The sequence below is a fragment of the Aquarana catesbeiana genome, linkage group LG11 (assembly GCF_042186555.1).
Source record: "Aquarana catesbeiana isolate 2022-GZ linkage group LG11, ASM4218655v1, whole genome shotgun sequence".
Taxonomy (NCBI): domain Eukaryota; kingdom Metazoa; phylum Chordata; class Amphibia; order Anura; family Ranidae; genus Aquarana; species Aquarana catesbeiana.
In genome coordinates, this window is record NC_133334.1 from 113,930,594 (window position 1) to 113,957,955 (window position 27,362).

Genomic DNA, 27,362 nt, shown 5'->3' on the forward strand with positions numbered 1-27,362 from the left:
TGGGCCCCGCTGTTATGGGTGTAATCAAATGGGACACCAACGAGCTAACTGTCCTCGAAATGTCAACATCACTTCATGAAACCGTGCTGCCCCTGGCCCAGCCCGAGCAGCTGCTCATTACCTGGAAGCCGCCCCACCATCTATCTCAACTGGCTGGGGTGAAGAGGAATTTGGGCTACTCCATGAGGTGAACCCGATACAAGCTGCTGCCGATGACAATCGCAGGCATCACCAACAGGCTGTATGGGTGAATGGGCAACCCGCCCAAGGACTCAGAGACAGCAGAGCTACTATTACTTTGGTGCAACCCAGGACGGTTACAAGGACTGGGAAAACCGGGAGGTCCATATCTGTACGAGTGTCTGGAAGCAAACTTTTACACATCCCTACAGCCCTAGTGCATATGGATTAGGGCTCGGGATACAGAGACATGGAAGTTGGAGTTATGAGAGATATACCCACAGATGTTTTACTTGGAAATGATTTGAGACATCTTTCTTCATCTTTCCATGTGGATTTATCCCCAGAAGCCATCCCTGTGACCACCCGGCAGCAAGCAAGGCGAGCGAAGGAGGCACTCCATGATGGGACCCAGGTGAGGCCTAACTTCCCTAACCCTGACCAGACTGTACCACCCTTTACTTGGGCTATCCCGACTGACTTTACCCGGGAACTACTATCTGACTCAACTTTAGCTAATTACCGGGAGAGGGCAGGGATGGACCCCGGGGGATTAGAAAGGGAATGGATAGAATGGGATCAGGAATTACTTTATCAGGTGACCGAAGGGAAGCAATCACATCCAGTGCCAAATCGACAGCTAGTCGTGCCACAGAAATATTGGCGCAACCTGCTTAGCATCGGACATGAAATTTCCCTAGCTGGTTACTTTGGAGTGACCAAAACTGTTCACTGTTTGACTCAGCTATTCTTCTGGCCAGGGATAACTTGGGGTATTAGACAGTATTGCCGTACCTGTGATACTTGTCAGCGTGTGGGAAAGAAGGGTGACCGATCTAAAGCTCCTTTGTACTCCCTTCCAATCATAGCTGAGCCTTTTAGCCAGATAGCCGTAGACCTGGTAGGACCATTACCCCGACCCAGTCCCTCTGGGAAGAAATATATCTTGATGGTGGTGGATTTTGCTACTCGTTACCCAGAAGCAGTTTCTCTGACAAAACATCAATGCAGAGACAATAGTGGAGGCCCTGCTCCAAATCTTTGCCAGGGTAGGTTTCCCTCAGGAGATTATCTCAGCCCAAGGGACTCAGACCTAAACCCGGCAGTTGTAGAAGCTCTGTGGAATTAAGCCTATACACAGCTCTCCCTACTACCCCCCCACTAATGGACTATGTGAGCGGTTCAATGGAACGCTAAAGCAATTGCAACTTCTCACTGGGATTGGGAGAAATTTCTGCCATACCTTGTATGGGAGATGGGTGAGGGGGCCACTAGATCTACTTAGAGCCTATTGGGAAGGAGGTGTAGGGGCTGAAGAGACGTCTGTGGTAGAGTACGTTCTAGCGCTCAGGGACCAGCTAAAGGAACTCACGGACACCGTACGGGAGAACCTTCAGACCTCACAGGGGCGGCAGAAGAGGTGGTATGATCGTACTGCCCAAAATTGCACCTTGGCTGTAGGGCAGAACGTCCTTGCTCTCAAGCCTACCAAGTCGGACAAATTACAGGTCTCTTGGCAGGGACCCTACAAGGTAGGGCAGCAAATATTTGACACTACCTACCTGGTAGCTAAGTGCTCAGACGAAAGAGTCCGGCGGACCTTCCATGTGAACTTGCTCAAAGCATACCAAAAGAGGCCTGAGGAGATAGCTGCCATATGTGCTCCAGCCGGGGAAGATTCAGAGAACCTTTCCCTGCCAGAGCTACTGTGAGAGATGGGGACAGAGCAGGTGTAGAGACAGTGAGGTTAGATGGGTAGCTAGGGCCAGAGCAGCAGTTCCAGGACAGGCTGGTCCTTAGACAGCATCAGGAAATATTTTCCACCGAGTGGAAACCCCGGGACAGCCACCTATCCGGCAGGCGGCTTACCGGGTACAGAGTCAGTGAGAGAGGGTGTGAGGCAGGAGATAGAGGACATGCTCGATTTAGGAGTCATCGAACCCTCCAACAGCCCCTGGGCATCCCCAGTAGTGTTAGTGCCAAAGCGGGATGGTACTACATGCTTCTGCATAGATTACCGCTGACTAAACGTCTACACAATGACTGACACCTACCCCATGCCCCGGGTCAATGAACTGTTAGCCTGCATCACCCGAGGTAATTTCCTAACTACCCATAACCTATGCAAAGGGTACTGGCAGATTCCTTTGGACCCAGAATCTGTTTTTAAGTCAGCATTCATCACCCCCTTTGGCTTGTACCAGTCTAAGGTCATGCCATTTGGAATGAAAAATGCTCCGGCGACGTTCCAGAGGATGGTAGATCAACTCCTCAATGGCCTTCAGGATTATGCCTGTGCATACCTGGATGATATTGCGATCTACAGCGATACCTAGGAGGAACATCTGCTCCACTTGGGTACTGTGTTAGACCGCATCAGGACTGCGGGACTAACATTAAAGCCAGAGAAATGTAGCATAGGGATGTCCGAGGTTCAGTACCTCGGGCATTGGGTAGGCCGTGGGCAACAGTGTCCTGAACCAACTAAAGTAGAGGCCGTTGCCAACTGGCCCACCTCCTGGACGAAAACCCATGTCTTGGCATTCCTAGGCACTGCCGGATACTATAGGAGGTTTGTTCCCGACTATAGCACGATAACTAAGCCCCTGACTGACTTGACCAGAAAGATTCTTCTCTGCCAGGTCCTGTGGTCCCCAGAGTGTGAAAATTCTTTGGTTTCTGCCCCAGTTTTGGCTGCTCCTGACCCAAACAAATGTTTTTGTGCACATACAGATGTATGTTTGGGAGCAGTGCTAAGCCAATTGGGAGCCGACGGCAGTGAGAACCCTGTTGACATCTGTCGCAACCACCAACCTGGGACATGGGGTATGCAGCCATAGAAAAAGAATGTTTGGCACTGGTGTAAGCCTTGAAGATACTTCAGTCGTATCTCTATGGACGATCCCTTACATGCTCACGGACCACAACCCTTTGGTCTGGTTAAATCGAGTATCCAGTCACAATCGATTATTGAGATGGAGTCTTGCCCTGCAGCCCTACAACTTTACTGTGCAGTAGAGGCCGGGCTGACAAAATGGCAACGCAGATGGACTTTCGCAGCAAACTGAACTTTGATTGTACTATAGTTACATACTTACATAGTAGGTGAGGTTGAAAAAAGACACAAGTCCATCAAGTCCAACCTATGTGTGTGATTATATGTCAATATTACATTGTATATCCCTGTATCTTGCAGTCGTTCGGGCAGTGGCGTAGCGTGGGTTGTCAGCACCCGGGGCAAGGCAAGTAATTTGCGCCCCCTAACCTGCGGACTTTTTGCACTCCCCGAGTCTCTTCAAATACAATAGTACTGACCTACCTGATTCCTATACTGACCACTACACTAACCTAATTGATTTCAACACTGACCAACCTGATTCCTTTACTGACCATTACACACTACACTGACCACTATACTGTACTGTCCACTACACTGAGAACTACACTGACCACTATACTACACTGACCACTATACTATACTGTCTACTACACTGAGAACTACACTGACCACTATACTGTCCACTACACTACACTGACCACTGTACTATACTGTCCACTACACTACACTGACCACTATACTGTCCACTACACTACACTGACCACTATACTATACTGTCCACTACACTACACTGACCACTATACTATACTGTCCACTACACTACACTGATCACTACACTATACTGACCACTACACTACACTGACCACTATACTACACTGACTACTATACTATACTGTCCACTACACTGAGAACTACACTGACCACTATACTGTCCACTACACTACACTGATCACTATACTGTTCACTACACTATACTGTCCACTATACTGACCACTATACTATACTGTCCACTATACTACACTGACCACTATACTGTCTACTACACTACACTGACCACTATACTATACTGTCCACTACACCAAGAACTACACTGACCACTATACTGTCCACTACACTACACTGACCACTATACTATACTCTCCACTACACTACACTACACTGACCACTATACTATACTGTCCACTACACTACACTGACCACTATACTATACTCTCCACTACACTACACTGTCCACTATACTGACCACTACACTATACTGTCCACTACACTACACTGACCACTATTCTGTCTACTACACTACACTGGCCAATATACTGTCCACACCACTACACTACACTGTCCACTACACTATATTGACCACTACACTGACCACTATACTGTCCACACCACTACACTACACTATCCACTACACTATATTGACCGCTACACTGACCACTATACTGTCCACACCACTACACTGACCACTACACTGACCACACCAATACACTAACCACTACACTAACCACTATACCGTCCACTACACTATACTGTCCACTATACTATACCGGATAGTAATAGCAGGTAATGTGGTGCTTACTAATAAAAACCAAATAATTGTGACGCTTCATGAATTAAAGCCATAAAAACTAAAAAAATAGCTAAAACGTGCAATAAATAATCTTATCACAAAATAACCTAATATATAAAACAATTACTTGGATATTCCAAAGGGAAGGATCCAAAATAAATAGTGTCCTTGAAATTAATCTCTCATATAAATTGTATAGCAAATGATTAACAAACCAATGCTATAACAATACATGATGAATGTGCAAAAACAGTAATCAGCTTTCTGAACGATGTTCAGTGATGTCCTAGGAAGGTGACTAAACTCACATATATGCCAATAAATCCAATAAGTCTAAACCGTGGAGGTAGGAACATCAATAAGTGAATAAGAACATGCATCAGTGGCATAAACGCATGTGCAAACTAATGTGCATCAAAGGTAAATACTGCGCAAACAACAGTTAATTGTGCAAAGTAATTGTGCAATAAATGACAATAATCTGTGCAAATGTATAACAATATAAAGTGCAAATGGCAATGAAAATAAGGTGCAAAAAATAGTCCAAAAATAACTCCCAGTAAGCGAATAATGTGATTACACAAATAAGGAAATTTGCCATTTGCACTTTATATTGTTATACATTTGTACAGATTATTGTCATTTATTGCACTATATATAAGACGCCTCTCTCTCTCTCTCCAGCCCCCCCCCCGCCCCGGCCATTCATTTCTCACCTCACCTAGGAAGAGGAGGAGAAGATAGCGGCCCCGGCGGCTCACACTTTCCAGTGCTTGTCTCCCCTGCGCTTCGGCCGCCATGTTCAGTGTTTCCCAGCGCACTGTGATTGGGCATATGGGGGTCATGTGCGGAGGCGGGACACTGAACATGGTGGCACGGGGACACAGGAAATTTAAATTAGGAGGAGGCAGTGAAGCTACTGGCACGAAATTGCACCCCCCTAAATGTCGCGCCCGGGGCCACGGCACCCCCCGCACCCCCCACGCTACGCCACTGTGTTCAGGTGCTTATCTAATCTTATCTAGTTTTTTGAAACTATCGATGCCCCCCGCTGAGACCACCACCTGTGGAAGGGAAATCCACATCCTTGCTGCGCTTACAGTAAAGAACCCTCTACGTAGTTTAAAGTGGAGTTCCACCCAAAAAAAAATGTCATTTATGTGCATGAAATAAATTAAAAAAAAAAACATTTGGAGAAAAACATTTTTTTTAAATTACCTTTTTATGCCTGTTGCTATGTGGTCCCTCGAAATCTGCCTCCTTCATCTCCTAGGCTCCTGACGTCACTTCCCTTGGCGCCTCCTCTCGCAACTGCTCCTGGGAGATGTGTGTCATAATTTCCCAGGAGGCAGTGGGCAGCGCCGAGGGCTAGGTTGCCATAACAACGGGGCAGGCACTTCCGACGACGCTGCCCATTGTTATGGCAACCTGTATACTTTACAGCGCCGCTACGGCGCATTACTGCTCATGTGCGAGAATGGGGGGTGCATGCTGGTCGCTCAGTTGCACCGTGTCCCGTAAGATAGTGCTTGTGGGCTTCACATGCCCACAAGCAATATGGAAAATGCCAGCAAGGCAGAATAAAAGTTATATTAGTATGGGAAATCGGCAATCGAGCGGCGATCTATATGAAACACGTGAGTAATATAACTAAGGGTATTAAAAAAACGATATTCATGGAAAAAAAAAATTAAACTGTGGGAACTCTGCTTTGAGGTTAAACCTCTTTTCTTCTAATTTTAATGAGTGGCTACGTGTCTTGTTAAACTCCCTTCCGCGAAAAAGTTTTATCCCTATTGTGTGGTCACCAGTATGGTATTTATAAATTGAAATCATATCCCCTCTTTGTGAATCAGTACTGCTTGGACCTTGAAGAAGGGGACATACCCCGAAAGCTTGTCCTGAAAAATTGTATGTTAGTGCAAATAAAAAAAGTATCACGGACAGTACTCAATTTTCTCTGTCACAATTGCACTAATACGGCTACAATCAAATCAAGTATTGATGGTAGGCTAACTGGTCTGTAATACCCAGGGATGTATTTTAAATATTGGGCTCTTTTTAAATATTGGTGCTACACTGGCTTTTTTTCAATCACCTGGTACCATTCCAGTCAGTAGACTGTCAGTAAAAATTAGGAACAATGGTCTGGCAATAATTTAACTGAGTTCCCTAAGTACCCTCGGATGCAAGCCATCTGGTCCTGGTGATTTATTAATGTTAAGTTTCCCAAGTCTAATTTTACTTCTGTCCTCTGTTAAACCATAGAGGTGCTTCCTGTGATGTGTCATAGGGATAAACACTGCAGTTTTGGTTACTGAAGCCCCCCAATTCCCTCGTGAAGACTGAGGAGAAGAATAAGTTCAATACCTTCGCCATCTCCCCATCCTTTGTAACCAGATGTCCTTCCTCATTCTTTATGGGGACAATATGGTCTGTCCTCCCTTTTTTTACTGTTTACATACTTAAAGCAGAGTGCTGCTTAAAAAAAAAAATCAGCAGCTACAAATACTGCAGCTGCTGACTTTTAATAATCGGACACTTACCTGTCCAGGGATCCAGGGACGTGGGGGAATGAAGCCCCGCTCGTCTTCCCCTCCTCTCTGCAGCGCCGGCATTTTACGGATACTGGTGTACTCCAAGACTGGTGTTGTCTGGTCCGTGGGGTTTTCTATAGCCAGATCCATTGGTCTCATGTTACAAGACTTGGAAAGCAGCTTCTTGGCAGGTATACCCAACAGGTTGTCCGGAGCCTGTCACACTCCCAAAGTCAGACAAAGACTTCTTTGATCCTGACAACTTGACTGTTGAACATGGTCATCAACACCTTTTTACATATTTTAATTCACAAATATCAGCTGGGCTTTGTCCCATTTAGGCAAACACCAGATAACACCCGCAAAGTTATCCATTTAATTTACCTGATTCCTGGTATGGTGCTTGGTCTTGATATCGATGGAATTATACAGTATGCATTATGTATTGGATAAATGGGGCTTCCAAGCTTAATTTTTATCCTGGTTGAAATCATTGTATCACCAACCCTCAGCCTCAGTATGCTATCTCTCTCACCAATCCACATATTTTTTAAATCCATAGAGGCACACGTCACGGGTGCCCTATCTCCCCTATTCTATTTATCTTAGCTCTGGAACCCCTGGTGTGTCTCATAAGATTTAACCTTCAGGCAATTGACCTGGGCCCTAACTCATTCAAAATTAAGCTTGTTTGCTGATGGCTTACTCTTCACTTTAACTCATGCGGTCAGTGACTGGCTTCTCATAGATATAATGCCATATCCTAAAATATCAAATGAAAAATGAGTATCCCCAAAATGGACTTTAAAGGCATTGATATCTATACAAATAGTATTAGACATAATTGGAATGTAACAGAATTATTTATTTAGCGATTAAGACAACAAATGGATATTTGTAACGTATGTTATTCTCCATACTTAAACAATTCTTGAAAAATGTTATCAATGAAAATAAATTTTAGGCCTCAACATCTCCCTCCCTGATGCTACTGTGTCCTCTTTGAGACAAGAGTTCAGTTTAACTTGGTCCACTTTTAACCTTGATTACTTAGGTATTCACCTTTCTCCGCCTTTACCATACTCTTTATACAGCCAACTACACTACAACCTTGCACAAACTGAAAACAATTATCTTCACCTTGGAGTTCCCAACTTTATCAAGTATTTCATGGCCCATATCACCATAAAAATAGCCCCAAAATTTTTTACTCCATGTGGCATCCTTGGTTGGATGTGCTGGGCCTTGCATCAGTTGGCAATGGACAGAATTCTCCAGGGTTAGCCCTCCTATATGGGCAGCACCCTATCCCGTAGTAGGTTGACCAGTTCATGTTTTTTTTCCTTTTTTCTTTTTAATGTTATATGGTCACTATATTGTCTTTACAGAATTGTCAGGTACGTTTGCTTTCTTCAATTCATCTATTGGGACATGTTTATCATTTTCTATATTGTTTATGTCTCCAGTTTTATTTTGTACTGATGGTACATGCCTCACTCGTCTGTATGATTATATCATTGCTTACTTTTTATTCCCTGTACCTGCTGATTTATTCAATAAAGCTTTTTCTTGATAAAAAAAAAAGTATTTCTCCCCCAAACTCCCCTAATAACCTCTCTACTATAAGTGCTTGAAACAAGATCCCCTTGTTGGTGGACATAAAGACATTTTGTTGTTCAATACAGATGCAAACCTCCATGAGTCCTCTGATGCAACATACTTTAATGCCGTGTACACACGGGCGGACTTTTCGACCAAACTCATCCGCCGGAACGAATCAGTCGGACAATCCGACCGTGTGTGGGCTTCATCGGACTTCCGACAGACCTTTTTGGTCGAAAATCAGACGGACTTTAGATTTGAAACATGTTTCAAATCTTTCCGACGGATTTGAGTCCGGTTGAAAAATCAGTTCGTCTGTATGCTAGTCCGACGGACGAAAACCGACGCTAGGGCAGCTATTGGCTACTGGCTATCAACTTCCTTATTTTAATCCGGTCGTACTTCATCAGGTATGAATCCGTCGGACTTTGGTGTAATCGTGTGTAGCCAAGTCCGTTTGTTCAAAAGTCTGTCAAAAGTCTGTCGAAAGTCCATCGGAAAGACTGTCGGACCTTTGATGCCAAAAAGTCCGCCCGTGTGTACACGGCATTACTATATGAGACACCACCAAATATTACAGCAAACTGATCTCACTGCACTTACCCTTCCTACTTTTTTAGGCAACCCATGGCACTTTCACAAATATCGCTATTATCACTCTTTCCTCAAGGGCTGTAAAATTTACACTTGGGCAGAATTTAGTAAAAAATATCATGCTTCAGCTTGTGAACTCTTTCGTTTATAATACATTGGCTCACCACCACCTTCACTAATAATGATCTGAAAGGCAAGCTTTCGCTTTTTGAGCACATCTGCTACTGTAAACTTCTCTCGCTCAAATTGATATCCGACCTTACTCACAAGTAAATAGCTCCAATCATCACACAAGACATGCTTACGTGGAAAAAAGGATCTGTGAAGCATTAAAGATAGAGAAGATTGGCAACAAATCTGGTCTACAATAGCCCCATGCTCTATTAACATGTACACAACTTAATCCACTTTTAAGACCATTGCAAGGTGATACATGGTCCCATCCTGCTTGGTACACTTTCACCAGTCTGTTACCCATATATGCTTTTGTGGAGGTTCATGGTGTACCTGCCCAATGCTCATGAAATTTTGGACCCCGTGGGTAGAACATGCTCATCCTTCGCTACCTACAGTGAGTTATACCCCCTTATAATAGTAAGGCTTTAGGACCACAGGCTTAGGTGTTCTCAACGTCCACTTTCTCTTCCACCTCTTGGCCATCCCCCCCACATCTTCTTTCTTCTCTACTCTAACCTTTCTCTTCCTACTATGGAGAAGCTTTCATCCCTTCTTTTACCTCAGCATCAATGTGCACTTTGCTATCTGCCTGGATTTAATGCGCTCTTGCCCAGTGTTTTGTTTGCTGCAATATACAGTAACTTCTCAGCTGGCCAGTGCTCATCCTTATGTCACTGGCTTCCTGTCCTATCCATTTATACATTTGCAACCATGTTTCTAATTCTGAACAGTCTTGTATACGCGACAGCTACACCTTTGCTGATAGATAGCATATACTATGCATTTATCTGCTATTTCTTGTTATGACCTGTAATTTGCAATATTTCAATAAAAATGTATTGAAAGTAAAAACCACAACAACCCCCCTACCCCAGCAATCCCCTTTTTATCCCATTCCCATTCATTCCCATTTATTCACATCATGCTAAATCTAGTAGTAATTCTTCACATTCACCCGGACTTGATCTGTAATGTTGAAGACATTTCATAGCTTATCCAAGCCACTACTTCAGTTCTCATGTGTATTTGGATAATATCCCAGCTTTCATATCCATACAGGTAGCACAGATGCCTTAATCCACTCACTCTGGAACATGTCCAAGAATGGGATGGGAGGTTGTGCAGATTTTAAGGGGTTTAAACAGGCAATGGGGATGCGACATACTGCCTGTCAAATTCCCTCCTAAAGCGGTCCACTGTGGACATTTTTTAAAGGACTACTGCAAATGTAAACAAGCTCCTACTAAGTATGCAGGTTGAGCCTGTTTTTTTTTAAACTTTAGATATCTAGGGTATGGCGTTCTCTTTGTTATTGACATATGTTGTGTCATCATGCCAGGGCGGCAAGGGATATAAACATTTTTTCCAAATGATTTAAAATGAATGATTTCACTCCAAGGAAATTAATCTTCATGTTGCATAAATTTCAAACAACAAAAGCACAGTGACTTAGTGGTTAGTTCTTCAGCCTTACAGCACTGCACGCTATCTGCATGAAGTTTGCATGTTCTCCCTATGCTTGCCATGGACTCCTCCAGGTATTCAGGTTTCCTTCCACACTACTCAGATCACATTGGCGCATGCATTGTCCCACTGACAACAGGGCACCTATTTTCAAAAACACAGATTCTTAAAAAAACTCTACACGGCTACATTTTCACTTTTTTTTTACTCATGTGCAAGAGGCCTATATCATGGAGACTGAGAAATTGTGGTGGAGTAGTTTAGCAAAAGACAACTGGGCAGGGCTCACACCAATCAGTTGACAAACATATTGTGTGTTGTTAGTCCACAAGAGAATAGCATTTCTGGCAGATCAACAGGTCTTGTTTAGATCCCTTTCACACTAAGCCAGGGTCGCGTTAGCGCTAAAGTGCCGCTTGTATTAGCGCTGTTTATGCAACACTTTTTGGCTGCTAGTGGGGAGCTTTTAACCCAAAGAAGAGATATTTTTCAATGCCTGTGTTGCTGCGTTTCCGAAGTGCCTTTCACTTAATTTCAATGTGCAGCTCTGTATACAGCACTCCCAAACTGCCCCAAAGATGCTGCTTGGAGGACTTTTCCTAACATCCCGCAAGCGCACCGCCCCAGTGTGAAAAGTCACACTGAAATGAATGGGAGGCAGTTTTCGGGCATTATTTAGGCCATTGTTAGTGCTAAAACGCCTGAAAACCGCCTCAGTGTGAAAGGGCACTTATACTTGCAGGGTCTTTAAAGGCATAAACAATGGGGAAATTTGGATGTATCGAATATGTGTGTTTTATTTTGCCCTATATGCACTTTATAGAACAGCAGTGAGTTAAAATTTCATTAAGCATCTAGAAATCTGAAATCTTAACTTGCAAATAGATGCAAATATGCCAAATAAATATATTGTTAGTGCTAAAAAAAACAATGAAATATATTGGCATTAAATATGCATTTTAAGAAAAGTGTAACATGAAGTTCAGACTTAATGGCAGTCAAGATTCATTGGGTATGCAGTAAGAAAAAAATTGCAAAATTTGTACAAATGAGACACCAAACTGTATTGTAACATATTTATTTTAAACTCATTTTATACTGTTCAATAAATACTGTGTTGATAACCATGTCCTCCGTTCCTATTCATCTTCACCATATAACTATCTTTGTCCATGGTTTAGGATTTGAAATACCAGCAGAATTACATTTCCTATTGTTGGAGTTGTCCCTTATATTAGAACTAAAGGCAAAACTTTTTTTTGACTCTGCATAAAATAAAGGGATGGTAATAACCCCTGCCAATTGATTTATTTATTTATTTTCATCTATGCCCCATTGGGGAGATTTCCCTTCACTTCCTGTCCCATAGCCAAAACAGGAAGTGATGGCAAATCTCTTTAACCCCTTGGGCACTGGTGCCTCCTGGCCCTTTAAGGGGTTTCATATGTCAGGAGGCGGGGCAGGGTTTATGACCATGTGACCCCAGTGATTGGCTGTCACAGCGGTCACATGGTCGGAAAGTTTACGATCGCAAGTACCTTTCCATTAGCCGCTGGTAAGTGTGCCGGGAGAGCGCAGTGTGCATGCTCTCGGCACAGCTGTATTTACGTTGTGGTACGCAAATATGCGGCCGCTCTGGGTTAAGGCCCACCCGCCGAGAGGACACATATTTGCGTACTGTCTGTGCCAAGAGGTTAGAGTGAGGGAATCCCTGGTTGTCACCAGAAAGAGATTTAAAAGTTTTCTCCTCTTTTGCTTTTCTGTGAACAACCCAAAATGTAGAATTTTATTTAACTGTCATCTTCAATGATAACGGTACACAAATAGAAAAGGTGAATTTCCCTAATGGGAATACAGATGGCAATAAAAACAGGTGCTCTAATCATTCTCCACTCTATCCAAAATTTAAAAAAAGCCTTTAGTTATACTTCATTTTCACGAATTCAACTATTTTCTGATCTATTTTCTCATTGTTTTGCCCAGTCCTTTAGGTTAATTACCTAGCAATTATTAATAATAGAACTGAATGATTAGAACTGAAACTAGGGAATTGACCAGGTTTGTATTTCACTTATGCCACTCCAGGTGTACCTACGATGTATCGTTTCTTTAAAAAGTTTTGTAGATGAATATATAGTTAAAATATTTCACATTCTGTGGAGCCATGATATCTGTTTGCTAGACTTGACACTCCCTATTTAGCTCTGAGGGGAATCGATTGGTATTTGCTAAGTGTTCTGCTACTGAAACCTCCATAAAAGCTTTTGAAACAAATTTTGTGAAAAGAGCAACATTCAACAAGACAACTATTTGGCGTATCCTCCCATTAGTTAGACTACATTAAAATGCTGAAAGATGATCTCTTACATATTTTTATACTATATGAGCATTGTTTGGGTCTTAAAAAAGGCATTTCTATTATTGCCACTAGAAACCACATCCTCCCTTTTATTCTTTCATTAGAATGTACAAGAATAAAACCAAGGATTTCATTGATTGATGTGGGAAATGGACAGTTTGATAAGTTAGGTATTGTGGTATACACAATTTTCTTCTCATGCTGTATAGCTTATTCTTGATTCTACCTGCAAAAGATGAAAAACATATTATTAAAATAACTGAATTTTAGGTCACAGAGGTATTCAGTCATATCCTTCAAGACACAAGGGACCTGCACACAATATCATTCTTATTGAGATAAACATAGGTACAATATGTGCTATAAAGCTGTCACAGATATTAAAATAGTGCTAGATTGCAGTGTGCACAACCTTACATAATAATTTTCCCTACATATCAGGCCATAGACATCTGTATAGCATGATTGTGCATGTCTATTGTAAGGGGGGCATCCAATCCATCCTCCAATGGTATTTGCAGTGGTAAACCTTGCACAGACAGGGACACCCAGAAACAGTCCATGCAGGTTTATCCTACACTGCATAAAACAAACAAAATATCTGCTCATCTGAGCTACTAATTAACCCTGGCCAGTTCATGACTAACAGAATGCCCCCTAATGGGTTCTCCAAAACCAGTGGGCAGCATTTGTACCTTTTTAGAGTTCTGTCTGCATTCTGCCTTTTTACTCAGCAGCAGGATCCTGCATCAGAGGGAGCAAGAGAGAGTCCTGACTCTCTCAGACTAACAGTGAGGTCCTGTCGGGACTATACTCACCGAGGCCAAGATGCCGAGAGCGGCTCGCCCTTACGACCACGCGCACCCGACCCCTGGAAGTGATACAGGGAATTGGGGGCACGCGGAGGCACGGGCTTCCGGTGGTGGCTGGATTCCTGAAGGGCCCGAGGGAGGTCCGTGTAGCCGTTGGGCACTGGAGGAACTGCAAGACAAGTGGTTAACTAGAACTGGGGTCTCCGGCAGGACAAGTCCGTTATACAGGCAGAGGTCAGAACCGGGATAACAAGCAAGAGCAAGTCCGTTTAATCAGGCAGGGTTCAGGGGTATCAGGAAGCAAGAGTAATCCGTATAACAGGCTGAGGTCAGGGTATCAGGCAATCAAGGATAATCCGTTTAACAAGCAGAGGTCAGGGTATCAGGCAAGCAAGGGTAATCCGTTTAGCAGGCAGAGGTCAGGGTATCAGGCAAGCAGGGGTAATCCGTTTAACAGGCAGAGTTCAGCACAGGAAACACTGTAGAAATCACAGGGAGTAGCAGGTACAGGGGACAGGGCACAGCTGACGACAAACCAGCAACCCGACTGGGTGCTGGAGCCGTCAGATGTAGCCCTCCGGCGAGCGCGTCAGCATGACGCGCTGCCGGGCACCCGCACGGCCACGGCGCGCACACGGGGACCGCCGTGCACCCGCGCGCGCCGCACCATTGGGCCGCGAACGGGTGTACGGCGTAGCGTGAGTCCTCCGCGCATGCGCCCTGGAGCCCGGCGGACGGAGGCGGCTTGTGCCTCCTGACAGGTCCATCTACTAAGTTAGATGCAGACCTAAAAATGGAGGCTGAATTCCACCCAAAGCTCTACAAAGTCTCTGTGCCCCAGGACAGAACTTCTTAAGATTCGGAGAAAACAAAAGGTTTGTTTTCTCCACATCAGCCTTTAACCCTGGAACCCCTCACCATATGTTTGTGTGAAACCTAGGTGACACACGCATACCATCTACATTCCTGCCAGCCACTGCTTGACATGATACACTCAGCAGTGACCTCCTAGTACAGTTGATTTCTTAGGATAATAGGAGCCTACTGACTCAAAATGTTCATTTGAAGATGAACTGACAAGAGATGCTTGATGAGCCAAAAAAAAAAACAGAATTTCTCAAATCTCCAAAAAAAATAGAAATCCTGTTTGCATACATCGGTAGGATTGGCTGAAAATAAACCTATGGCACTCTGTAATACTAAGAGACATTAGAAGAACTTGAGCCCTGATGAACAAGGACAGAGAAAGGGCCCTTCCACCAGGTAAAGGGTGCCACTGTGAAACATTAGTGGGGAGCTCTGAATCTAACATGCATCCACACAGAAGCCAAACCCTCTGTCAGAGAACGGTTCGCAGAAGAAATGGCACATCTGCTAATGCCCAATGGAATCGTAGATTGGCACATAGGAATTTACCAATGCAAACATACAGGGGTGAACTGCTGCGAAGATCAATGTGCAACTGCGCACCTGCGTGCACCAAGGCAGACGCAATGCGTGACAGATTCTGGTGCCCAGTGGCCAATTTAAAGTCAGCAACATGAGCCACTAGTTGCTAGATGATCTTCAGCTCCCCCGTGTGTTCCTGAGTTCATGTTCCTGCTACTTTTGGATTTCATGTTACCAACCCTGCTTGCCTTTGACCTGTCTTGTCTCCATTCCTGGCTTTGACCCTCGGCTTGTTCCATTGACTCCGGTCCTGTCTGCTGACCGGTGCATGACCTCTGGCTTGCTCTGCTGAACTCTGCTGCTGTCCACTTACCAGTGTATGACTCTGGCTTACTCCCGACCTTGCTTGCTGCCTTACCCCTGGCTGATATTCCATGTATGACTGCTGGCCTGACTCCTGAACCTGCTCCTGGCTCTCCCTTCTGCCAAGTTACATCTGGTACTCCTGAGGGAGTCCGGTCCAGCAGTGCATCCTGCTTGTCCAGCTACCATCCAGCAGACATCTCATCACTCAGCCTGTCGCAGTTGGCAATCCTCGCTTCTTTGGGCATAGCGCTCCCTGCCACCACCTTTAGGAGTGCCCTGCACTCAGCTGCAAGGGAAGCCCTCTCAGCACTTCGGCCTCCGACCGGGTATGTGACACCCTTCTAAATTTGTTGTGTACAAGTCTCTAGGATTGTTGTTTACCGTCCATAGTCTTGGGACATGTGCTTTTTAAAGGAATAGTAGCTAAAGTAAAGTACTTAATCATTCTTAACAGGCAATATAGCAGCTTTAAAACAAGCCAATACTGATCTATCTAGCTGCATGTACTGTAAGGTAAATTATTCTTAACAATCCTCAAAGTTTAAAACAAAGACTCTAGAGTTGGTCTCTACGAAGTTCACACAGGTGTTGAATTTTAACCGCTTTCCACCTGGCCACTGTACATAAACGGCTGGGTGGGACAAGCGCACATTCTGTGGGTTTGAATACAGAAGCTTTGGTGCGCTTTCAGAAAGCATACTAAATCCTCAGGATATAATAGAATTCTGTGGCAAATTGCAGCTAACCCCAAAGAAAGCCACAGGTGCACTGTGCTGAACCCATGGTGTGGTTAAACCACAGCGCATTAGCCTTATAGGGGGCTCAGGACAGTAAGGGCTTGTTTACATTTGCAGTTTGGGGGTGGTAAAACCCCATAGTTGAGCTGTGTTTTACCACACTCCCCCAACCACACCCTCTTTAGCTGCAGTGGCTGGGGGGGTACACATGTCGCGGCTGCAGCAGGAGTTATACAGCCTGTCACGCTTAGTGGGTGTAGCATTCACCAAGCATGGCCCATTGTGAATGAGGCTGCTCTGCAAGCACCCTTGTGTAGTACAGCTACCAAGGGGTTAAAGCAGACAGTGGTGAGGCATTGTATCACCTCCTTACCACCTGCTTTAACCCCTTGGACCCCGCAGAAGCACACAGTTTGCCAAGTGGCCCCATTTACATGAATGAGTCGCGATTGGCGGGTGGAAGCAGCGATCTTTGAATTCTCCTATGTTGTTCAGGTAGGTCTCCACCTCTCTAAGGTTGCCTGCCCTTGGTGTAGAGATATTGTTTTAAATTGCTTTTATTGCTTGCTCAGAATATGTAAATACTTTATTGTGATTGTCTGGGCCCAGGTGCACTTTAACCTACCTTTGACTTACCCTCTGTACATTATGACATGACATATGGTATTCTTCTACACTCGCAGAACATCAAAGGTAAAGGGAATGTGACTGAGGAATTTAAATCCACGTCTAGATCGGGCAGTCTTCTGGGCCACAAGCCTCACGAGAGGACTATCTGTATTCAACCTGCTCTGTAAACAGGAAAGATTAGATTACTGAATTTGTGCACTTGTTTTTGATCTGTGAAATTTAATGAAATTATACACAACTGTATATTTTACTTATTTAGTAAGTAGTTAATTAGTAAAATATTGAGTAAATAAATGTGTCTATCATATTAATCATTTGAATCATCTCTCAAAAGCCAGTGTGATTCAACAGTGGAAACTGACATAAAGAAGGGAAGGCTGAATGTGGTTTCTGTATAGACATATAGACAATTGTTATGTAAGCCATTTGATAAGTTGGGTGGAATGTTGGGAATTCATTTATTACTTACTGGATGCCAAGTAACGCACATAGATGCAGGCCTAGAATTGGTTAATGCTGTAAAAAGAAGAAGAAATCAGTAATATAGGGCACATATATAGGGCTGGAAAAATGACTACACTATTTGGAGAATCTAAGAAAGCTTTCCTTAAACTTTTTATTTCACTTTTTCTAAGTATCAATGGGTTGAATTCAAGTTGGCTCTAGACAATAGATAATCAGACTTGCAAGCACGGTTTTACCACTTTCAGGCATCTGTGGATGGGGTCCTAAACACAAACAGTTACAAATGGGAATCATGCTGAAGCAGGAAGAGACAGCACACAGCAGATACCTCCATTACTGTCTTACAAGCACAATAATTGAACTTTTTTTTTTTATCAGTCTTTTAGCTATTTGCCTCAGCTAACAGTAATTGGGCAAAGAACAGACATTAGGTAGCCAAATCAAAATGGTTGTCATCTAATACACAGTGCATGGGCCCTTTACCCAGGGGCGTAGATAAGGCGGGGTCAGGGGTGTCCACACCCCCCCCCCAGAGCATCCTGGCAAAATGCCCAGTGTCCCTGCTGTTTAGCCTCAGCATCAGCACAGTAGAAGCAATTAGAGTTTAGGAGTGCATCAGCCGGATCCCCTTCTATTGTGCCCCAACCCCTTAGTTTAATAAGGGGTCCCCCTGAAAAGCATGAAATTAATGCGAGGTCTCAGATGCTGGCAATTGACAGTACACAGTTGAGGGAACTCCTAGACTCCTCCTCGAGGTATCATATGACACAGGCGAAGGGAGACTGGGGATGCAGAAGTTTTCCTACTTCTGTGCCGTGCTGAATCTGAGGTCTGGTAAGGGGGGAGGCATCAATTTTCTGTTTTATGAAGGAGTAAGTAAGAATTCCAGTCTGTGGGAGTTTCTTTTGGTGGGGGGTTAAGGAAAGGGGGGTGGATTTGCTTTTGGAGAAGGGGGGAGTTTCTTGTAGAGAAGTTCACAGAGGGTGGTTAATGGCAGGGATTTGCTTCTGGGAGGGAGTTTGATTGAAGGGAGATTTTCTTCATAATTAGAAATCTTTTCTGGGGGAGAGGGTATTTACTAAGGGAGATATTTTTGCTTTGGTGGGTCGGTTTAGAGATGGGGGTTTAATTTTTGGGGGGGATATTTGAGGAAGGGAGATATTTTACAGTGGGAATCTTTGCTTGCTCTTAGGAGGGAGAGGGGGATTTTTTTCCTTTAAAAGAGATTTTTTTTTAAAATTATACTTACCTAGGTGGATGGAGCATCAATCCAATGTTGCATCTGTCCCCAGCTGCTTCTAAGACCAACAACAGAGCAATCAAAGACCACTGATCACTCAGTTCTCAGCCTTCAGTGAGCAAAGAGCCCCTGGCTCTGCCCCACCCTCCCCCAAGCTCACTGGAATGCCAGGCTGTGGAGGGGGCAGGAGCGGCTGGCTCAGGGTCTCTGCGGCTCACTGAGAGGCTGCGCAAGCTACTGGTCCAGGCATCTGGGTGAATCCTGACTTTAAAGTTAGGATCTTTCCACACCCTGGACCTGCTGACCTGCTGAGCGATGTCAGCTGACAGCGGGCTATAGCTGGCTGTCGGCTAAAAATGGGTCACAAAAGTGCAAAACGAACTGCGCTCCGCCACAGGAGAAGTACAACCAAGCAGTATGCCGTCCCTTCAGAGCGCATGCACCAGTGACATCACCGGCTGCTTTCCATGTGAATATCTCCTAAACACCACAAGTTTAGGAGATATTCACTGTACCTACAGATAAGCGTTAGTATAGGCTTACTTATAGGTACAAGTTCAAAAGCTGGGTTTACTACAGTTTAAGACTGAATAAAAGCCAACCATACTGACCAGGTGCAAAGGGCACCATCCTGTGGTAGGCAGTGCACAATATTTTTTATTTTTCATCTCTTAAAACATTTCATAAAATTTCTTAGGACACATTTTTTTAAATAAATCACTGAATTTACGGCCCACCACAGTATGTTGCCCCTTGCACCTGCTCAACTTGCACAGTAAGGTTAGCTAAAATCCAGTCTTGGATCTCATTCATATATCCTACATAACCATGGTGCAGCAAGTATACTGCAAATACCTGCACCCGGGATCTCTCAGCCTGTACACCTGAGTGATGGACTGAAAAGAGCCAAGGGTTGTCTGCTGCTGTAAACATGTATCCACATGTATCTGCACATCCAGTGGTGACCTGCAGGTAGGGAATAATTTTTGCCCTTGGATAAAATCTCTCTGCACCCAGGGTCAGAATTTTGTCCCTAACAGCAGGTAACCACAGTGACCCACGGTTTGTTAGAGTGTTGCGCAGGCTCAATGGATGTGGGGAGTAATGTAGATGATACGGAATGTGCTGCAGGAGTACCAGTGAGGGATGGAGCTCATCCCAGCTCATGTAGTCACTGAAGGGAAGAGAGAAAAAAAATCCCTGGTGCTGCACATCCACGGAGTCCTATGGTAATGTAATAGTGAAGGGAGAGACCTCAGCCTGGGTTCCCGCCAGGCCACACCCCAATGTGTTTTGTTTTGCCCCCTGGAGCTTAAACATGGGGACCACTGGATGTACAGATACATGTTAACAGCAGTGGCTCTTTTCAGCCCATCACTTAGGTGAACAGGCTGAGCAGCTGACAAAAATTGGAACATCTGGGATCCTGCCTGTAGGTATTCATGGTATATTTGCCATTCCATGGCCATTTACAACATATGAATAAGATCTAAAGCCTGGTTCACACGGTAAGTTTTTTTTTAGTTCAACCCAGTGGGCTGAAAGAAAAAAAAAACTAGGGAGCTTAGCTTGCAGTACTAATGAGTACACTACCGCACCACAACTGCGTGCATTGCATTCTATTCAGTTGAATGGGGATCATTTTGCTGCGCTGCATTGCAAAGTCTCATGGCCCCACTCTTCTGTCACATGTTTTTACTGTACCTCTCCCAACATAAAAGTGTAAATGATGCCTTTAAGTTTGAAAGACCTGAACCCCCCCCCCCCCCCCCCAGGAGAAAAAAATATTTACGGCCCTGCCTTTACTTAAAGGCTTACACATTATCTATATATTTTATCTATCAAAGATCTGGTGAACTTTTTTCATCAGTAGTTTGTTTCTCTGCCCTTTTCTACAAGGGCATAACATGGATGGAACTCCCTAATAAATTGTTCATTATGGAAAATCCTTTGGCATGTATAATAGCATAAACTGGAATTGGGAATTGTGATGGGATTATCTCTTCACTGCAATCCATAAGAGATGATAGATTACAGCATGTGATTCAATTTGCAAGCCACGGCACAAATGTTTTGGATGAAATTGCCCACTAAGGTGCTTCTAGTCAGTCATTACGGTAATGGAGAGGTTGGATAAGATGGACACATCAAAATGTTTAGTTACTGTACATGCCTGCATTGCTGTGCAATTAAAATTATACTATATTTACTACATATATTTTACTACATTTACTGCATTTGTTCAGGGGGCTAACCACCCATAGTAATACCTAACCTACAGATGAATACAGCTACTGAGCTATCATAGCCATTTATATCTTTACCCTTTTCTATAATAGGATAGAATGGTGCCACTGGCCATGAAGAGCCTAATGCTAAGGTCAGAAATGTTTACCGGTATCGCCGATTACTTATATTGAAGCCATTTTTTACCTCCTTGGGAGTAATAATAAGCAGGATAAAGGAGCTCTTTATCGGACACAGAGAATTATGAAAGTCCTTCACTCACAAATTAGGGAAGACCTGTTGGGGGGCTGGGCAGTTTTGTGGGCAGATATTGCTTTCACTGTCATTTTAGGGGTGGTATCTAGCATCTGTGGCCAGCTGAACTGTAGACATGTATGTCGGTCTGTTTTAGTTCTGACTTTCCTCTTGAGTAGGGATGAGCTTCGAGTTCGAGTCGAACCCATGTTCGACTTGAACATCGCATGTTCGATTGTTCGTCGAATTGCGAACGTTATGGGCAGTTTGCGACAAATTCGAGTTGCGCGCTATGGCCCATAATTCACTGTGGCATCGCAGTGCATTGCTGGCTGATGATTGGCCAAGCATGCACTATGACCTGCATGCTTGGCCAATCACAGTGCTGTCTGTACAGAGAGCCGTCATTGGCCAAAGCCAGGGTGGCTTTGGCAGATTATGGCTCAGGGGGTTTAGTACACGCCCCACACTATATAAGGCCGCCTGCGTGGCGGCCTTGTGTAGTGTGTTGCGCCGGCAGAGAGAGATAGACAGAGAGACAGTGTCATTTGATTTAAGTTAGATAAAGTAGGCAGGCGAGTCAGTTAGCTGCACTTACAGTGTACTGTGTATATATATGCATCCTAGGTGTTGTGTATATATATATATATATATATATATATATATATATATATATATATATATATATATACACTGTATTCAGTTTAGCTAGATCCGTTCCTGTTATTCTCTTCCTAATATACTGACAGGCAGGCAGGTGTTTTTACAGTATTTACAGTTAGTGTACTATGTCCTTTGCACAGTGTGCACCTAAAGCTACCTGAAGAAAATTGCTAGTGTTCTTCTGATCCTATTAGTACCACAGGCAGGCAGCTGCAGTATTTACAGTTAGTGCAGTGTGTCCTCTGCACAGTGTGCACCTAAAGCTACCTGAAGACAATTGCTGGTGTTCTGATCCTATTAATACCACAGGCAGGCAGCTGCAGTATTTACAGTTAGTGTACTGTGTCCTCTGCACAGTGTGCACCTAAAGCTACCTGAAGACAATTGCTGGTGCTGTTCTGATCCTATTAATACCACAGGCAGGCAGCTGCAGTTTTTACAGTTAGTGTACGATGTCCTTTGCACAGTGTGCACCAAAAGCTACCTGAAGACAATTGCTGGTGTTCTCATACTAATAATACTACAGGCAGGCAGTTGATTCTGCTAGCTGCAGTATAATCAGCTCTCTCCATCTGTCTCCTCACGCATTACCAATTTACTAGCAGACATCAGCCTGGATGTCACATCACTTCCTCAAACTCAACCTATCCAAAACCGAGCTCATGATATTTCCTCCCTCAGGTGCCACTTCCCCTGCTTTCCCTGTCAATATCAACGGCTCAACTATCAACCCATCTCCCCACGCCAGGGTCCTAGGTGTAATCCTGGACTCTGAACTAACCTTTCGACCCCACATTCTATCACTATCCAAAGCTTGCCGCCTCAATCTCCGCAACATCTCCAAGATACGCCCCTTCCTAACCAAGGTCACCACAAAGCTTCTAATCCACTCCCTGGTCATCTCCCGCCTCGACTACTGCAACTCCCTCCTCATTGGTTTACCTCTAAATAGGCTATCCCCACTTCAGTCCATCATGAACGCTGCGGCCAGGCTCATCCACCACACAAACCGCTCAGCGTCTGCTATACCCCTCTGCCAATCCCTCCATTGGCTGCCACTCTGTCACCGAAATAAATTCAAGATACTAACTATAACTTACAAAGCCATACACAACCTGGCCCCCAGCTACATCTCTAACCTAGTCACAAAATACCAACCTAATCGTTCTCTTCGCTCCTCCCAAGACCTCCTGCTCTCAAACTCCCTTGTCACCTCATCCCATGCTCGCCTTCAGGACTTCTCCAGAGCCTCCCCCATCCTCTGGAATGCTCTACCCCAATCCGTCCGATTTTCTCCTACTTTATCCACTTTCAGACGATCCCTGAAAACTCATCTCTTCAGAGAAGCCTATCTGGCCCCCACCTAACAACTGTACATTTATCTTCTCAATCAGCACATCACCCACAGTTATTACCTCTTGTATCTTTTGACCTTCCCTCTTAGATTGTAAGCTCTAAGGAGCAGGGCCCTCTGATTCCTACTGTATCAAAGTGTATTGTATTTGTACTGTCTACCCTCAAGTTGTAAAGCGCTACGTAAACTGTTGGCGCTATATAAATCCTGTATAATAATAATAATAATATATACATCCCAGCTTTGTGCAGCTACATCTCACTGCAGGCCATTAGCATGTCTGGAAGGCCAACAAGGAGAGGCAGACAGTCACAAGCCAATAAAAGAGGGCAAGCAGGCTCTGTGTCTAGAGGCAACAGCGCTGGTCGTGGACACGGTGCATCCTCATCAGCACGTGGCTGTGGGACACGCTTGTCCTTTTTTTCGGCAGCTGACCGTATTGAGCCGCAACATGCCGAAGACTTGGTAGAATGGATGACCAAGCCGTCCTCATCCTCCTCATCCTCTCTCACCCAAGCTCAGGGTACTTTGTCTGGCAAAGCAGCTGCCAACGCGGCCTCTTCCCTCGGCTCAATGGCATCAGTCCCTCCTTCCATAGCCCCACCATGTCCTCCTGAGAAGTCCCCCGAACTGTTGACCACAGTGTTGGGTGCATGCTCCAGGAGGATGCCCAGCGTTTTGAAGGCTCCGATGATGGTACCCAGCTAGAGGAATGCAGTAATGTGAGCCCAGAGAGAGGGGGTGCCCAAGAAGGGCAACAATCTGGCAGTCATGTTCCCCCAGCTGCAGCATACTGCCAGATTTGCTATAGTGATGAGGAAGGAGGGGATGATGAGGTCACTGACTCCACGTGTGTGCCTGATAGGAGGGAGGAGGAGAAGGAGGAGGAGAAGGCACATCTCCAACGAGGCAGGATGCCCTCCAGGGGCCAGCTTAAGGGCAGCACACTGACTGCATCACACCGCAGAGCTCCGCATGTGCAGGGCGCTGCTGTCTCTGCGCGTTATTCCAAAAGTTCTTTGGTGTGGGCCTTTGAGACGAGTGCATCAGTTCACACCGCTGCTATTTGCAACATATGTCTCAAGCGTATCTCGCGTGGCCAAAACATCACCCGCTTGGGCACCACATGCTTGACCAGACATATGTTGACCTGCCATGCAGTTCATTGGCAAGCATACCTAAAAGACCCACACCAAAGAACAAAGAGGACCTCTCCTTGCTCCTCATCAGCTGGGATCTCCAACCCCACTATACCTTCAGTCCTCTCTGAAACCTGCACTGAGAGGAATGAAGGTGTAGAATTAGATGTGTCACAGCCAAGTACTTGTGGGCAATCTGCTATCCGTACACCGACATCAGATTGTACAAGGCAAATTTCCCTGCCCCAACTGCTGTACCGCTGAAAGAAGTTCGCTCCCAGCCATCCACATGCCCAGCGGTTGAATTGCTAGCACTTCAACTGCTGCCTTTTCAGTTGGTAGACTCTGCCCCCTTCCGTGAGTTTGTGGAATGTGCGGTTCCTCAGTGGCAGGTTCCCAAACGCCACTTTTTCTCACGGAAGGCGATTCCGGCTCTCTACCGGCATGTGGAAGGCAATGTCTTGGCCTCGCTGGACAGGGCGGTCAGTGGTAAGGTGCATATTACCGCTGACTCATGGTCCAGCAGGCATGGGCAGGGATGTTACCTATCTTTCACGGCGCATTGGATGACTCTGCTGGCAGCTGGGAAGGATGCAGGACAAGGTGCAGTAGTGTTGGAGGTTGTTCCGCCACCACGCCTCCAAAATGCTACTACTGGTGATTCTGACACACCTCTCTCCTCCACCCCTCCTCTTCTTCTTCCTCCATGGCCTCTTTCTGTGCTTTTTCCTCAGAACCAGTGGTGCTCCCTAGGCGTTCAAGGGGCTACGCAAGTACGCAGGCAAAAAGATGCCATGCAGTGCTTGAGCTGGTGTGCTTGGGGGACAGGAGCCACACTGGGGCAGAGATTCTGTCAGCTCTGCAGGGGCAGGCTCAGAGGTGGTTGACGCCATGCCAGCTCAAGCCAGGAATGGTGGTTTGCGACAATGGCACCAACCTCCTCTCCGCCCTCTGACAGGGACAACTGACCCATGTGCCCTGTTTGGCTCACGTCCTTAACTTGGTGGTGCAGTGGTTCTTCGGCAGGTACCCTGGCTTACAGGATGTACTGAGGCAGGCCAGGAAAGTCTGTGTGCATTTCCACTGGTCATATAATGCCAGTGCTTGGCTGGCTGACCTCCAAAAGGAATTTAACCTGCCCAAGAACCGCCTAATCTGTGACATGCCCATCAGGTGGAACTCAATGTTGGCCATGCTGCAGAGGCTTCACACGCAGCAGAGGGCCATCAATGAGTACCTGTGTGACTATGGCACCAGGACAGGGTCAGCTTGGCTTTTTCCCCACGCCAGTGGGCTATGATCAGGGATACATGCACTGTCCTGTCACCATTTGAGGAGGCCACGAGGATGGTGAGCACTGACAGTGCATGCATCAGTGACACTATCCCTCTTGTCCACCTGTTGGAGCACACGCTGCGTGGAATAATTGGACAGGGCACTTGAGGCAGAACAAAGGGAGGAAGAGGAGGACTTCCTTACCTCTCAAGGCCCCCTTTATCCAGACAGTGTTCCTGCATGCCTGCCAATCACACAGGAAGAGGACAAGGAGGAGGAGGATTATGTCAGCATGGAGGTGGTGCCTGGCACTCAGCATCAGCAGCAGTCTTCAAGGGATCATTTACAGTCCGAAGAAACCCATGGACTTGTACGTGGGTGGTAGGAGGTGGCTGAGGATCATGTTGTCCTTAGTGACTCAGAGGACTCTGGACCGAAAGCCTCAGCAAACCTACGCTGCATGGCCTCTCTGATCCTGCAAAGCCTGCGGAAGGAACCTCGTATTCGTGGTATCAAGGGGAGGGAACATTACTGGCTGGCAACCCTCCTTGATCCACGTTACAAGGGTAAGGTTGCGGACCTTATCTTGCCGTCGCAGAGGGGGCAGAGGATGAAACATCTTCGGGAGGCCTTGCAGAAAGGTTTGTGCAATGCGTTTCCAGAGCCTGGGAGGTTACAATTTCCTGGTCCTCCTGGACAACATGTTGCAGAGGCTTCGGTCAGTCACAGAAGGAGCGGTGGAGAAGGTGGCCGTCTAACCGATGTGTTCAGACAATTTTTTAGTCCAGAAGCCCCAAGGTATGATCGGTTCCAATATGATCGTTTCCAACAACCATCGCCAGCGTCTGATTCACATGGTGCAGGAATACCTAGGGGCAAGATCAGACTTGGACACCTTTCACACCAAAAATCCTCTGGGTTACTGGGTCTTGAGGATGGATCACTGGCCAGACCTTGCACAGTATGCAATTGAGCTACTGGCCTGTCCTGCATCCAGCGTTCTTTCGGAATGCACATTCAGTGCTGCTGGAGGCTTTGTAACCGATCACAGGGTGCGCCTGTCCACGAATCAGTCGATCGGCTGACCTTCATAAAAATGAATCAGTCTTGGATCACCAGCTACCAAGCACCTGATGCTGATGTAACCGAATAATATTTTTTTTAATGTGAGATCCCTTCAAGACTGCCTATGCTGATGCTGAGTGACTATCCTGTTATGCTGAGTGACAATCCTCTTCCTCCTCAATTTTCATGCTGATAGCTTGTAAGAACATTTTTGGTTCTGGGCACCGCCACCAGTGGCTAAGGCCCAATTTTTCTGCCTCTGTTTAACAGGGGCATGTAATTACAATTTTTGATGCAATACTTTGCAGCAGGGCTCATTCCTGCGTTCCAACTAGAGTATCTATGAGGGGTTGCAGTGTTGTGGCACCAGCACCAGTGCCCAAGTCCCAATTTTTCAGCCTCTGTTTAACAAGGGCGTATAACTACA

General features: G+C 45.4%; 1 protein-coding gene across 2 annotated transcripts in view; it reads right to left on the reverse strand.

The window, feature by feature from the left end:
• Positions 1-12,022: 12,022 nt before the first annotated feature.
• The window catches only part of LMNTD2 (lamin tail domain containing 2), a 131,374-nt gene continuing 116,034 nt past the window's right edge, over positions 12,023-27,362 (reverse strand). The window contains exons 7-9 of one of the 2 annotated variants that reach the window (XR_012236687.1): positions 17,723-17,769; positions 17,245-17,414; positions 12,023-13,541 (exon numbers count right to left, since the gene is read on the reverse strand). Coding sequence is in view for 1 of the 2 variants with exons in the window: in XM_073606069.1 (XP_073462170.1) it covers positions 17,295-17,414; positions 17,723-17,769 (167 nt within the window). In the remaining variant the exon portion in view is untranslated. Of the gene's footprint in view, positions 13,546-17,244; positions 17,415-17,722; positions 17,770-27,362 lie in introns of both variants that reach the window. The other variant, XM_073606069.1, reaches the window with a different exon arrangement.